A 16,462-nucleotide genomic window follows, 5' to 3' on the forward strand; every position below is an offset into this window, starting at 1 on the left:
GAAAAGAATATGCACACAGTGGGATCAACCTGATATAATAAATTTTATTTTATTTTAGAATAATACCTCACCACACATAAAGGCAAAACAGGAAGGAACATACATTTAAAAACATCTAAAAACTAGACAGACCTACCCTCAACCCCCCACATATGAAAGCAAGGGTCTATAAATGAAAAAAATACATATGCAAATACCGCAGAGAGCATAACATACAAATTGGCAGATAAGAGACAATACATATATATAAGTTTAATTTCTGATGTAGCCAATTAGCATACTGCCCCTACACAGACAAATATATTTATAGAACCCTAAACAATAGCCCTACCTCCCAGTCCTGTCACAGGCCTGTGCAAAAAACACAATACCATTAGCCAGGTTAATACCTGGTGTAGCCACAGCCTGTCCTAAGTGTAGCACCCCAAGCCATACGTTACCAAGCTAAATGTGAAGTCTCCTGCCACCAAAGATGATGATGTGTCTAAGTCCAAGAAATGCCTATGGGGCAGGAGTACAACAAGCTGGTGGAGGTATATATACCTAAGTGCGGCTGGGGTAGATGAAAGAGTCCAGGACTGGATCCAAGGCAAAGTAGAGGAGGGGGGGGGGGGGGGGGGGAAGGGGGATAAAGGCCCCACGCATATCGACGCTACTGGAGCGTCTTCGTCAGGGGACGCCTGCGCACTGCAGTACTTTGCTCTGCCCTCAACAGGGCAGAGAAAGTACGCCTGCGCCAGAGCCACGGCAGGAAGACAAGAAGAGGACGTCATCGTAAGAAGATAGGAGGCCCCGGACCCCGACGCCCATCGGATCAGAACTGGACCGGGACTGCCCCTGGGTGAGTATATTCTAACGTCTTTTTTCCATCATACATGACGGCACCATGAGAGAGGGGATCCGCCCATCAAGAACAGGAAACCTTCAAGATAAAAGCGGCGGCTCCTCTCTCCACATCAGTTGGTTTCCTGTCCTTGACGGGGAACCCTCAAGATTTAGACTTCTGATGAAGACAGAAGAGGATATCTGGGCCTGGGTCTTGTGGACTTGGGCCAGTGCTGGTCTGCTGCACCCGTCACCAGGTACCTGTAGTCGCCTCGGGAGCCATGTATTCCATGCCCCCCTTGAGTGAAGCATGGCCACAGCCCGTGAGGCGAATGCCCGGGTGAAGATAGGGCCTCGGAGGTGTAACCTCCCTGTACCCGCAAGAAATTCTACCTGCTGTTTAAGTCCTCGGAGGCCACAGTAATGTGCCCCTCCCTGTTGACTTATGGTGGCCATGGAGCCTGTGAAGCACATCGGTGCCCGGGCATTTTAGAGCTCCTCGGTGTATGGGATACTCCCTGTTGAGCACAGCAACCCTCCCCTTCCCATTCCCCAAAGACGGATGGTACCTGCAAGGAGCAGCATGGTGTTTCTCCCGGTGAAGCAAGATATGGGGGCAGCATTGCGGGACGTCATGGAGCTGCAGGGGTGAGGGTAAGGCTGTTCACGCGCCCTCCTCGGTGCTCTACACCGCGCGAACAGAAGTGAGGGGGCGTGTCTATGCGGCGCTCAACTGATGCTGGAAGCAGGGAAGCGCATCGCCGGCTCTGGATCCGGGATCGAGCGGGGACCAGAGGAGGGGCCGAGAGATCAGTGCACACCCCGGGGTTGCCGGGGGAGCGCATAAGCCCGGTACACAATGCGCACACGTCAGCCAGGCCAGCGCTCTGACACAGTCATGCTGCGCAGACGTTGCGCTGGGCAGCCTGGAGAGAGCGTGCACCGGAAGTGGTTGCCGTGTGCGCGCTCAGGTATCATTTCACTGTGCAAGCGTCGCGCTGGGGGCCAGCAAACGCAGGTTCAACCAGGTGATTAATTACATCTATGAGCACCGGAAGTGGTGCAGGCACGATCAGCCAGGTAATCAATCATGAAAGGTGAGCGCATACACCTGACTACTTAAGTGACCAGTAAAGGCAGGATCAACCAGGCGATCCATTAAAAAAAAAAAAAAAAAAGTGAATCTATTTAAACGAACCAGAAGTGCTGCCCTGTGTCACAAAACCAGGCCAGGTTGAAGGTGACTACTCTTGTTACGTGGTGGTGTGTAAGATGGAGAGCTTTTCACCAGAACATTTAATGCCACAGCAAGAGGTGCAGGAGGGCGATCTCGCTCAAGTGCGAAGAGCCAGATCCGCCATGGCAGCAGCAGAAGCCGCTCGGACAGCGTACGGACGGATCGCCATACCAAGGAGGGGTCCCTAGTCTTATTGGGAGACACGGAGAAAACCAATCAACCTCCGGATCCGGTACCCGTACTTTGAGAGCGTCCGAGTGGTGAGTGAACTGCGAGAAAGTCCAGCACGCTAATGTCTGTTCTTTTCTCTTCTCTTATCTCCGTCTCTCCCCTCTTTTCTTACATACATTGCGGGGTGGAGTATAGGAGGTCCCCAAAAAGTATAACGGGAAAACTAAAAATAAGGAATGTCCCTTGTGTAAAAGGCCTTTAAAGACATCTTGGGGTAAAAGACTGTCAGGAGTGTATCAACAAGACAGTGGCGGAAGAAACACCCTCATTTACGGAGAGCCTAAGATCTCTGATCCAGTCCGAGGTCTCTAGGTCTGTAAAAGTGTTACAGACAGCCGACCCAGATGCCAGATCTAGGGACAGATCCAACCCCTCAGTATCATCCCAAAGGGATTCCTCGGAGTCAGAGGAGGACTCAGATACAGCCCGCTGCTCAGATAGTAGCTCAGAGGAGGAAGATGCATTTCCAGCGGAGGCTTCGGACAAGCTTATAAAAGCTGTTCGCTCTACCATGGGGCTGGTAGACGAGAAGGCAAAAAAGACAGCCCAAGAACTTATGTTCAGTGGTCTGCAAAAGAAAAAGCGGATGTCATTCCCTATTAATGAACAGCTACAAGAACTGATTAAGAGGGAATGGCAGAAACCGGAAAAAAGTCCCAAATAGTCAACTCCCTAAAGAGAAGATATCCTTTTGAGGAGGAGGCGTCCTCATCTTGGGATAGAGCCCCAAAAATTGATGTGGCAATTTCAAAAGTTGCCAGAAAATCCTCCCTGCCATTCGAGGATCTAGGTTCTCTAATAGAACCTTTGGATAGAAAGGTGGACAGTTCCCTGAAAACAGCATGGGAAGCCTCGGCGGGAGCACTAAGGCCAGCTATTGCGGCCACTTGTGTAGCCAGATCCCTTAAAATCTGGATAGACAACCTGGAGGAACAGGTAGAACAAAAAGTTCCCAGAGAGACTATCCTAGAGGCAATACCGGCCATGAGAGCAGCGGCAGTATTTCTAGCTGAGGCGTCAGCAGACTCGGCTAGACTGGCAGCAAAGTCAGCAGCTTTAGCCAACACAGGACGCCGTGCGGTATGGCTTAAATGCTGGCCGGGAGATACTCAGGCAAAGATGAAGCTTTGCTCTTTGCCATGTGAGGGGAACTTCCTGTTTGGACCGGCATTAGACGAAGTGTTAGAAAAAGCCGGTGACAAAAAGAAAAACTTTCCAAAACAGCCATTTCAGCCCTTTCGGCGTTCCTTTCAGAGAGGCCGAAAGTTCCGAAGACAGCAGTTTAGAGACCGAGACAGGAGCAACTTGGACAAGCGATCCAGGGGAGGAAAAGGCTTCTATTTTGGCAAGTCCCCCAGAGACACCGAAAAACCCTCCCAGTGATGGTCCTTCTCAGGTGGCAGGGGGGCTCTCTCACTTCCTTCCAACCTGGGAGAGGATCTCCTCCAGCATATGGATCCGACAGATCATAGGATCAGGCCTAAAGTTAAAATTCCACCACTGGCCTCCAAGAAGATATATGCAGACCCCGGTACAGTCCTCCCAAGAGAAACAAGACAGTCTGGAAGGGCAAGTAACATCACTCCTAGACAAGCACGTCTTGGAAGAAGTTCCAAAAGAGGAAAGGAGGGAAGGATTTTATTCCCCCCTTTTTCTCATTAAAAAAACAGACAATTCTTGGAGGACAATAATAAATTTAAAAGGCCTCAACAAATACCTGATAATTCCATCCTTCAAAATGGAAACGATAAAATCAGTAGTGAAGCTCCTATATCCTCGGTGTTACATGGCGGTCCTAGACCTAAAGGACGCTTATTACCACGTCCCAATCAGACAATAAGATCGTCAGTTTCTCAGAGTGGCAGTTCAGATGGGGTCCCAGTTGCATCACTTTCAGTACAGGGCTCTGCCCTTTGGGATAGCAACAGCCCCAGGAGTGTTTACAAAACTGATTGCAGAGGTCACAGCACATCTGAGAGAAAAAGATACTCTGATAATACCCTACTTAGACGACTTCCTGATAGTGGGGAAAAACTTTTCTCAGGGTATGTGCACACGTCAGGATTTCTTGCAGAAATTTTCCTGACAAAAAATGGACATTTCTGCCAGAAATCCGCATGCGTTTTTACCGCGTTTTTAACGCGTTTTTGGTGCGGTTTTTGTGCGTTTTTTCCCAAATGCATAGAATTGCGAGAAAAACGCAGAAAATCCACAAAAATCATAAACATGCTCATTTTTTTACCGCGATGCGGTTTTTTTTCGCGGAAAAAAACGCATCCATGTGCACAAAACATGCAGAATGCATTCTAAATGATAGCATGCATAATGTATGCGTTTTTAATGAGTTTTTATAGCGTTTTTAGCGCGAAAAAAATGCGAAAAAACCTGTACGTGTGCACATAGCCTCACTGTCAGGAGCAGGTCAGAATAGCAATGGACACTCTACAGACACTAGGATGGCAACTGAACCTCAAGAAATCCAAACTATAGCCAGCAATGGTCCAGAATTTCCTAGGGATAACGGTAGACTCTGTGGCGCAGGAGTGTCGCCTCCCAGAGGAAAAAATCAAACAAATTATTTTGACAACATTAAAAAAGCCAGAGATGACTTTAAGAAAAGCCATGTCGGTATTGGGGTCTCTAACCTCCTGCATACCGGCAGTAAAATGGGCCCAGTTCCATGCAAGAGAACTGCAATGGTGTGTGCTGCAGAACGACCTGGAACTTCAGGGGCAGCTAGAGCAAAAGCTCATTCTCCCACTCTCTGTACTCCAGTCACTCAGATGGTGGTTACAGATAGAGTCATCTCCCAGAGGAGTTCCCTGGACATACACAACCTCCAAAGTGATCACAACGGATGCCAGTCCATGGGGGTGGGGAACTCACTCAGACACACTATGGGTCCATGACCCCTGGGCTCAAGAGGAGAAAAATATATCCTCAAATGAGTGGGAACTCCTGGCAATCGAAAGAGCGCTAAGGAGGTTACTTCCACACTTGACAGGGCATCATGTGAGAGTCCTATCAGACAACCGAACAGCGGTCGCATACGTGAACCACCAGGGGGGCACCCGTTCTCGGTCACTGATGGACATAGCCGAAAGACTCATGACTCTAGCCGAAAGGCATTTCCTCTCATTATCGGCCCTGTATATTCGAGGAGTGGACAATATATAGGCAGACTTTCTAAGCAGGAACTACTTAAGGCAAGTGAAAGGTCCCTAAAAAAGTCCATTTTTCAACGGATCGTGCACATGTGGGGAAGACCCAGTGTAAACCTCTTTGCCTCAAAAGCCAACAAAAAAGTTCAAACGTTCTGCTCTCTGAACCCAGCAGACAGACCGTTGGCAGTAGACGCCTTCAGTATAGAATGGACGTCAGGTCTCTTGTATGCCTTCCCACCAATATGTCTAATTCCAGCAGTTCTGAAGAAGATCAGGGAGGACAAGGCCAAAGTGATTGTAATAGCTCCCTTCTGGCCGAAAAGACCATTTTTTTACTGGCTGAGAGTGATGTCAGTGACGGACCCGTGGGTAATCTCGGAAGACCTGGACCTTCTAACACAGGGTCCCTTCAACCACCCGCAGAATTCTGGGCTACATTTGACAGCCTGGCATTTGAACGGTCGTTGTTAGAGAAAGAAGGGTTCTCAGCTGGTTTAATATCCACCTTGCTCAGGAGCAGAAAACCAGTAATGACCAAGATCTATGGGAGAATATGGAAGAAATTCCTCTCCAGCTCAGGGCCAATACGAGAAGGGGAGGTCCCGATAGTGGCAATACTGGAGTTCCTGCAAAAGGGCTTAGATCTGGGATTAGCTGTTAGTACCCTCAAAGTACACATTTCAGCTTTAGCAGCCTTATTCAACTGTGACCTGGCAAGCAATAGATGGGTGATGAGGTTTATCCGAGCCTGTAGTAGAGCTGACTCTGTTCCATCCCGTACTCCACCATGGGATCAAAATTTAGTGTTGACAGCTTTGACAGAAAGCCCCTTTGAGCCATTAAATACAACTTCAGATAAAGTACTAACATTAAAAACAACTTTGTTAGTGGCACTTACATCGGCCCTTAGGGTTGGGGATTTACACGCGTTGTTAGCTGACCCCCCTTACACACAAATTATGGACAATTGTATTAAAATTAGATCTGGCATATCTCCCCAAAGTGGTATCGAGATTCCATAGGGCTCAGGATATAACCTTACCCTCTTTCTGTCCCAATCCTAGCAACAAGAAAGAGGAGAGACTCCATTGCCTAGATGTCAGGAGATGTATCCTACAATATTTAGAGATGACAAAATCCTGGAGGAAACAGAGGGCTTTATTTGTTTTGTTCCAGGGGTCAAGGAAGGGCCTTAAAGCCTCAAAACAAATTATCGCTAGATGGGTGAGAGGGGCCATTATTCTAGCGTATAGTAGTGCAGGCAGGGCTGTTCCACAGGGTCTGAAAGCCCACTCCACGAGGGCCATGGCGACATCGTGGGCGGAGAGAGCAGATGCTACCATCAACCAAATCTGTAAGGCGGCCACTTGGTCCTCTCCGTCTACATTTTTTAAACATTATAGTCTAGACCTATCTGCTACGTCTGATCTCACATTTAGGAGAAGAGTGTTACAAGCAGTGGTCCCTCCCTAAAAGAGAATACAAATCTCTGTATCTCTCTCGTGGTGCCGTCATGTGTGATGGAAAAACACGGGTATTACATACCTGGTAATGTGTTTTTTCATGAGACATGATGGCACCCTTATATTTCCACCCTTTTGATCATGTCATTAGTTGGGTGCATTATTAGCATTATTTGTATTATACACTCCCTCGGGTGTCGGTGAATAGAACCGTATAGGATGTATTATTTATGTGTATACTAACCAGCGGAGTTCCTCTCTCACTCTGTAAAACAACTGATGTGGAGAGAGGAGCCGCCCCTTTTATCTTGAAGGTTTCCTGTCCTTGATGAGTGGATCCCCTCTCTCGTGGGGCTGTCATGTCTCATGAAAAAACACATTACCAGGTATGTAATACCCGTGTTTTCTCATATTTCAGGTTACATCGGGGGCTTTTCTACAGCATTACAGAATGCTGTAGATAAGCCCCTGATGCTGGTGGGCTTAGCTCACCTTCGATTTTGGGGTGACAGGTTCCCTTTAAAACTATGAAGCATTCAGGAAATGTAACCTTCTAGGTGTATCACAATAACTAACAAAAATTGGAATTAAAAAATGTAAAAAAAAATCATTAAATTGTTTGTTAGGTGTCGAGTTCCCGCCGCTGCACAGGGGGGAATCTCGGTCTGCCTCCGCTGCGGTCTCCCATTCTTTTTCAGCCGCAGTGGAGCCTGCTCATCGGAGACGTCGGTCCCAGCATCTGGCTCAGGCAGATAGTGTGCGCTTGGTTACTGCTGATCTTCCAGGCTCAGTCATTGTAACCCGCACAGTTCTGAGGCGAGCAGATGCTCCTGGGACTAAGTCCTGCTTTTCCGCTACTAGGCATGCCCAAGGGATGACCTCTCATTGGAGGTCAGGGGGTCACATGCTCAGGTCCTGAAGCAGTTCCTATTGGACCACTAGGAAGGTCCTGGAGAGCTTTCTCTATAAAAGGTTTGCATGGCCTCACGGCCATTCACTAGTATCCACTTATGTTTATGAGCTTAGCTACCTTGTAGTCTGTGTCTGCATGTGCTCAGGGTCGGCTGTATAGCCACTAGAATTCCGGCACCTCCGGAGAGGAGTTGTTTGTGTGCTGATGCTGACTGTATGACCACTGCATGCTACCTGCTCTGTTAGTGAGCTGTAATCCTCTGTGAGGTTAACAGGGTACAGTGTTATCCTAATCTTGGCGACTCCGAAGCAACAGAGTTCGCTCCTATACATACCAGGTGACGGAACCCGTGTCTATTCAGGCGTTGTTCCACCATATAGTAGAAAGAAAAAGTCGAGCGGGCACCACTACAAATACATAACCTACATAGAAGGGAGGGTGCAACTAATGCGCCAAGAAACATGCATGTAGAAAGGAGAAAAAGAAGCGCAAATAATGTGCACACACAACCCATATGAAGTGAACACAGCTTTTATTGAATTCAATAAAAGCTGTGTTCACTTCATATGGGTTGTGTGTGCATTTTATTTGCGTTTCTGTTCCACCATATAGTGCCGCCATTTACTAGCAGCAGGTTCCACTCCTGCACGGTGGATCCCGGGCTGCGAACACACCTATATTATCTCAATATTTACTTGGTGCGTTCCGCCAGCCCTTAGGCCTGTTTCATACGTCAGTGTCTCCGGTACGTGAGGTGACAGTTTCCTCACGTACCGGAGACACTGACACACGTAGACACATAAAAATCAATGCATCTGTGCAGATGTCATTGATTTTTTGCGGACCGTGTCTCCGTGTGCCAAACACGGAGACATGTCAGTGTTCGTGGGAGCGCACGTATTACACGGACCCATTAAAGTCAATGGGTCCTTGTAAAACACGTACCGCACACGGACGTTGTCCGTGTGTAGTTCGTGTGCCGTGCAGGAGACAGCGCTACATTAAGCGCTGTCCCCCCCCCACTGGTGCTGAAGCCCCGATTCATATCTTCCCTGCAGCAGCGTTTGCTGCAGAGAAGATATGAATAATAGTGTTTAAAATAAAGATCTATGTGCCCAACCTGTGCGCCCCCCCGCTGTTCTGAAAATACTCACCCAGCTCCCTCGTTGGCTGTCGCTGCTTCCTGTTCTAGCCGCATCTTCTCCTGTATTCGGTCACGTGGGGCCGCTCATTTACAGTAATGAATATGCGGCTCCACCTCCCATAGGGGTGGAGCCGCATATTCATTACTGTAATCGGCAGCCCCACGTGACCACATACAGGAGAAGATGCGGCCAGAACAGGAAGCAGCGCCGGCGAGGGAGCAAGCCGGGTGAGTATTTTCAGAACAGCGGGGGGGGGGAGGGAGGGGGCGCACAAGGGGTGGGAGGGCGGGGGGCACATAGATGTTTATTTTAAACACTATTATTCATATCTTCTCTGCAGCAAACGCTGCTGCAGGGAAGACATGAATCGGGGCTTCAGCACCAGATGCTGGTACGTGTGGTACCCAGCACGGTGCGTGTGGTACCCAGTGGGCACACGGGCGGCCACACTGATGTGCCACAGAAATGTAGGGGCACACGGACACGGATAATTCCGGTACCGATTTTTTTCCGGTACCGGAATTATCTGGACATGTGAAACCGGCCTTACATTGTTGATGTAGCCCCAATATTTTCAATTTTACAAGGGGAAATAGAAAAAAAAATTGGCTATGGGAATTCAGATTTTGCTAGAATAGTTTGTGGGTATCATTTGCAGATGACCTAACATTCCATAATGGTGGTAAAACAGAATAATAATAATAATAATTTTTATTTATATAGCGCCAACATATTCCGCAGCACTTTACAATTAAGCGGGGACATGTACAGACAATAAGTTCAGTACAAGTTAAGACAAGTTTAAACAGTGACATTCAGGGTGAGGTCCTTGCTCGCAAGCTTACAATCTGCAAGGAAATGGGGGGGACACAATAGGTGAAAAGTGCTTGTTATTTCAGGTCTGGCAATTATAATAAATAGGGATTTTCATATAAAGCTGCATGATCCGGTCATCAGCCCGTGCGTTTAAGTGCAATAGTCAAGTATCAAGTACAGTTATCGTGTGCATTGAGGGTGTGGAGACAGATGAATAGTAGGGTGCAGATTCACATGCAGATAATATTTGGAAGAAGGGAACAGGACAAAGTTAGTTTACTGAGTAGTTGAATGTGGTAGGCTTGTTTGAAGAGATGGGTTTTTAAAGCGCGCTTGAATAGGTCGGGGCTAGGTATCAGTCTGATTGTCTGGGGAAGTGCATTCCAGAGAGCTGGCACAGCACGAGAGAAGTCTTGGAGACGGAGGTGCGAGGTTCGGATTATGGGGGATGTTAGTCTTAGGTCATTTGTAGAACGGAGGGCACGTATAGGGCGATAGACAGAGATGAGAGAGGAGATATAAGGTGGTGCAGAACTGTGAAAAGCTTTGTGGGTGAGAGAAATGAGTTTATACTGGACCCTGTAGCGAATGGGTAGCCAGTGTAATGACTGGCACAAGATGGAGACATCGGTGAAGCGGCTGAACAGAAATATGACCCTGGCTGCCGCATTCAAGATGGATTGGAGAGGAGAAAGTTTGGATAGAGGGAGACCGATCAGAAGAGAGTTGCAGTAGTCCAGACGAGAATGAATAAGAGCGACAGTAAGAGTCTTAGCAGTTTCAAACGTGAGAAAAGGTCGGATTCTAGAGATGTTTTTAAGATGCAGGTGACAGGAGCGAGTGAGTGATTGGATATAGGGAGTAAAGGAAAGTTCGGTGTCGAATATGACCCCAAGACAGCGGGCATGCTGCTTGGGAGTTATGGTTGAACCCTCCAGGGTAATTTCGATGTTGGGTAGAGTGAGGTTAGTAGAAGGGAGAAACACAAGTAGTTTAGTTTTGGAGAGATTTAGTTTCAGATAGAGGGAGAACGTGATCTTAGAGACAGCAGACAGACAATCCTTGGTATTTTGAATTAGAGTGGGGGTGATGTCAGCGGAAGAAGTGTATAATTGGGTGTCGTCAGCATAGAGATGGTACTGGAACCCAAATCTGCTGATTGTTTGTCCAATAGGGGCAGTGTATAGAGAGAAAAGGAGGGGGCCCTGGACTGAGCCCTGCAGAACCCTGATAGTAAGGGGACGAGGAGAGGAAGAGGAGCTGGCAAAAGATACAGTGAAGGAGCGGTCAGAGAGGTAGGAGGAGAACCAGGAGAGGGCTGTGTCCTTGAGGCCTATGGAGCGGAGCATAGTGAGAAGGAGCTGGTGATCCACAGTATCAAAAGCGGCAGATAGATCCAGCAGAATCAACCTTTGGATTTAGCTGTTATTGGATCATTAGAGACTTTAGTGAGGGCAGTTTCAGTGGAGTATAAAGAGCGGAAACCAGATTGTAAGGGGTCAAAAAGAGAGTTATCCGAGAGATAGCGGATTAGACGGGAGTGGACCAAGCGTTCCAGGAGTTTAGAGATGAAGGAAAGGTTAGAGACAGGTCTGTAGTTAGCCGTGCAGTTCTGGTCCAGGGATGGCTTTTTAAGTAAAGGGGTAATGATGGCATGTTTAAATGAGTAGGGAAAGATACCTGAAGAAAGAGAGAGGTTGAATATTTTAGTCAGGTGAGTGGTGTCCACTGGTGAGAGAGACTGCAGGAGAGGTTAAGGAATGGGGTCACTATTGCAGGTTGTAGGCTGAGCTGAAATAGGCTCAAAGATGTCTAATGAGCTTGAGGTGCGGCAGGTAAGGGGATCCAGGCACTGAGGAGCTTGGGCTGAGATATCCTGATGGATGTGGTTGATTTTTTTCTAGGAAATAAGTGGCCAGATCCTCACCACTGAGATACTTTGTTTCAGGAGGGAGTTTAAGGTTTCAAAAAATCGTTTTGGGTTGTTGGATAGTGAGGTGATGAGGGTGGTGAAGAAGGATTGTTTGGCCAGAGAAAGGGCAGAGTTCTAGGTTTTGAGCATGAACTTATAGTGGATGAAGTCTTCTGCTAAGAGAGATTTTCTCCACTGCCGCTCTGCACACCTTGAGCAACGCTGAAGAAAGCGTGTTTGCATAGTGTGCCAGGGCTCCCGTTGTCTGAACAGTAGAAAAGCGCATAAAGTGACTGTATTACCCTCATGGAATTCATCTTTGGCCGGTTTCACACGTCAGTGACTTCGGTACGTGAGGTGACAGTTTCCTCACGTACCGGAGACACTGACTCACGTAGACACATTAAAATCAATGTGTCTCTGCACATGTCAGCGTGTTTTCACGGACCGTGTGTCCATTTGGAAAACACGGAGACATGTCAATGTTCGTGGGAGCGCACGGATCACACGGACCCATTAAAGTCAATGGGTCGGTGTAAAACACGTACCGCACACAGATGTTGTCCGTGTGCAGTCCGTGTGCCGTGCAGGAGACAGCGCTACTGTAAGCGCTGTCCCCCCCGCGTGTGGTGCTGAAGCCCCATTCATTTCTTCTCTCCAGCAGCGTTTGCTGGAAAGAAGGAATGAATAATCTGTTTTTTTTATTTATTTTTGGTTATAAAATCAAGGTGCCGGTAATCTGTCCCCTCCCAGCTCCCACGGTGCTTGCATCCTCTCCTCACCGCAGCTTCTCCTGTATGAGCGGTCAAGTGGTTCCTCCCATTACAGTGATGAATATGCGGCTCCACCCCTATGGGAGGTGGAGCTGCATATTCATCACTGTAATGGGCGGCACCACGTGACCGCTCATACAGGAGAAGCTGCGGCGAGGATAGGAAGCAGCGCCAGCGAGGGAGCCGGGTAAGTATTTTATTAACAGCGGGGGGGCGCACAGGGGTTGGGAGGGGGTTGGGGACAGGGATCTTTTTTTAAAACAACTAAAAAAAAAAGATTTTTCATATCTTCTCTCCAGCGAACGATGCTGGAGAGAAGATATGAATGGCGGCTTCAGCACCAGATGCAGGGGACAGCGCTTAACTCTAGCTCTGTCTCCTGCACGGTCCGTGTGGTCCTCAGTCGGCACACGGATGCCGCACGTGTGCCACACTGATGTTCAGCGTAAGCACACGGACACGGATAATTCCGGTACCGGAATTATCTGGACGTGTGAGACTGGCCTTTAAGAGTAGTGACTATTTTGACTCCACAAGTAATCTCTGGAAAATAGCACACATTGGATGCTGGATAATGAAAATTGCATATATGCCATTTTAGTGGGCAATAAGTGGTGCCCAGTTTGGGCTTCTGTTGAAACGACCACCATAAGTTTTTAAGTGGCTTCTACAGCAATGCTACTGTAGAAGCCAAAGGACAGTATTTTATTCTGCCTCTTCATTAAGTTGAAACTACTTTACAGACTATTTACGTATTATTCCCTTAGTGCTGCATACTTTGCTAATACTTGTGATTTCATTGCATTTTTATTCCGAGGTCACATCCTTTGTGGGACAGAGGTCAGACCATCCTCTATACTAATCACTATACAACATTTTTGTGCTGTACACATTGATATTCCTTTTGGAACTACTGCAATCCTATCCCCTGTGGGATTGAGTAGATTTACAATCCCCTGGAAATAAGCGCCTATTGGGCACATTTTATATTATAACTTGTATTTTCTTTGGATATTTTAGAAATGTTATGAAAATATAATTCAGCATCATTTTATTCAAAAATCTTTTTTCTTGGCAGGTGACTGCACCAACAGATCAGAAGGACAAGTGACATCTTCAATTTCTAAAACAGATGTCCTTGATATTATTCAAGATATAACTGATGTTTATGCAACTTTTCCAGAAATACAGACATCCGTTCATAGCAAAGATCTATCATCTGATTCTTTTAAACAGGTCCTATTGTCAGATTCATCACAGACTGTTAAGAAAAGTAAAAGTCACAAAAGTGGACTTAAAAATCTAACTGCTCTTAGAGCAAACAAGTCATTTTCAAGTGTAGAATGTGAAAAAAGTTTTTCCTTCAAAACGTCTTTTGTTACACATCCAAAAATTTGCATAGAGAAGAAAAGATTTTCTTCAGAGTGTAGGACATATTCTAACTCAAAATTAGTGCTTATTGAACAAAAAAGAGTTCATGCAAGGAAGAAGCCATATTCATGTTCAGAATGTGCGAAACATTTTAACAACACATCACAACTTATTAGACATCAGAGTACTCACACAGGAGAGAAATCAATTTCATGTTCAGAATGTGGAGAATGTTTTGCAAATAAATCAGGTCTTGTTAAACATCAGAGAACTCACACAGGAGATAAGCCATTTTCATGCTTAGAATGTGGGAAACATTTTGCCCAGAAATCACAATATGTTACACATCAGAGAATTCACACAGGAGAGAAGCCATTTCCATGTTCACAATGTGGGAAATGTTTTGCACAAAGATCAAATCTTCTTTCACATCAGAGAACTCACACAGGAGAGAAGCCATTTTCATGTTCAGAATGTGGGGAATGTTTTGCAAAAAAATCAGGTGTTGATAAACATCATAGAACTCACACAGGAGAGAGGCCATTTTCATGTTTAGAATGTGGAAAATGTTTTGCAGAAAGGTCAAATCTTGATACACATCAGAGAACTCACACAGGAGAGAAGCGATTTTCATGTTCAGAATGTGGGAAATATTTTGCAGAAAGATCAAATCTTCTCTCACATCAGAGAAATCACACAGGAGAGAAACCATTTTCATGTTCAGAATGTGGGAAACATTTTACCCAGAAATCACATCTTGTTACACATCAAAGAACTCACACAGGAGAGAAGCCATTTTCATGTTCAGAATGTGGGAAATGTTTTGCAGGAAGATCAAATCTTCTTTCACATCAGAGAACTCACACAGGAGAGAAGCCATTTTCATGTTCAGAATGTGGGGAATGTTTTACAAAAAAATCAAGTGTTGATAAACATCATAGAACTCACACAGAAGAGAAGCCATTTTCATGTTCAGAATGTGGGAAATGTTTTTCGGAAAGATCAAATCTTGTTACACATCAGAGAACTCACACAGGAGAGAAGCCATTTTCATGTTCAGAATGTGGGAAATGTTTTGCATGTAGATCAAATCTTGTTACACATCAGAGAATTCACACAGGAGAGAAGCCATTTTCATGTTCAGAATGTGAGGAATGTTTTACGAAAAAATCAAGTGCTGATAAACATCAGAGAAGTCACACGTTTTCATGTTTATAATGTGAAACATATTGTACCAACAAATGGTGTCTTACTAGACATCAAATATCTGACAAAGGGAGAAGCCATTATTTCTACCTAGAAGGTGAAAAATGTTTTACTTCAAAATCATATTTTGTTGACCTCAATGGAAAACTCACACAGGTTTAAACAATGTATTTTACTTGCACAGTTTGTCAAAAACATAAGAGAGTCAAAGAAACAATAAAGAAGTACCATAAACGAGAAAGTAAGTTAGAACTCACATTTGAATTAAAACATGAAGTTATTAATATACATTTGTTATCTAAAAATCAAATTAAATGCAATACTACTTTAAATATTTCACAGTTAAATATTAATATATTTACTATATGGACAAGAGTATTACAGCAGCTTCCCTGAAACCTCCCAATAAATACCCATTATTTCCTCCTCCCTCTTCTTCTTAACTCCCAGTCTCAGCGATCTGCCATTCATTAGTCTATTCTATCCACAATCTACGTTTATGAACAAAGTCTTTTAATTTTTCCATGCTACAATAATAAACATGTTCATATTGCAAATTACTATTTACATAAATGATCCATTCCTTCTTTGTTTAGAACATCTGGTGTTATCCATTCTAATTACAATAATATGTCTCCCTCTCCTCACCTCACCTGCCTTATCTAAATTTGTAGTGCTGGGGTAAGATTATCTATACAGAGACATGATATATGGAAATATTAGGGCTACAGCAACATCACATATTTTATACAGAAGAATAGCGCGATCTCCATATTTCTTTATACAATGATATATAGATCAGACAAGGTCCTCATATTTAGGTAGTTTCTATTTTACTCAAGCGCTCTGTGAGTCTCATTATACCGAGTAGAGAAGCTCCAGGGACAAAAACCCCATCTCATACTAACATGCTGGAGGCCAGGCCCAAAGTATCCAGCCACGGGTGCCCGGATTCTCTCATTTTTGGCTCTGGCGTGTTTTTTTTTAGAATAAATCACATATTCATACCGTTCTGTAATAATGACTTTGTTAATCACATTTTGTCAGAAGGTTCATGTGAATAGCTAAATGTCACCAATTTATGTGCACGAAACAATAAATGTCCTGCTGCAGTTTTACCGTGCGTGTCCAGTGTCAGTTCTTCTAGATTCCCTAATAAAAAAAAACATGGAGTCTCGCAACTAATTCTGCAAATTGTCATAATTTTAATGATTTTACTCCATGAAATTGATAAAAACATCTAGCAGGAAGGTTAAATTCATCCAGCAGGGATGACCAGAGCATAGACAAATGACTGTATCTGGTCAGAGGCTGGTCCCACACCCTGACCTTGGACAAACTGGAATGTAATGTTATCAAGCGTCTGCCTGCTACTAATAGTATGGGCATCACCAATAGGCTGTAAA

The 16,462-nt window shown here is 45.5% G+C and overlaps 1 protein-coding gene across 1 annotated transcript in view; it reads left to right on the plus strand.

Annotated features, from left to right (window-relative positions):
• Positions 1–16,175, plus strand: part of LOC138663971 (oocyte zinc finger protein XlCOF22-like) — a 45,820-nt gene extending 29,645 nt beyond the window's left edge. Inside the window, exon 7 of the mRNA XM_069750362.1 lies at positions 13,558–16,175. Within this exon, the coding sequence (XP_069606463.1) occupies positions 13,558–15,068 (1,511 nt within the window). The 3' untranslated portion in view covers positions 15,069–16,175. The remainder of the gene's footprint in view (positions 1–13,557) is intronic.
• Positions 16,176–16,462: the final 287 nt, after the last annotated feature.

Source organism: Ranitomeya imitator, chromosome 2 (assembly GCF_032444005.1).
Source record: "Ranitomeya imitator isolate aRanImi1 chromosome 2, aRanImi1.pri, whole genome shotgun sequence".
NCBI classification, from domain to species: Eukaryota; Metazoa; Chordata; class Amphibia; order Anura; family Dendrobatidae; genus Ranitomeya; species Ranitomeya imitator.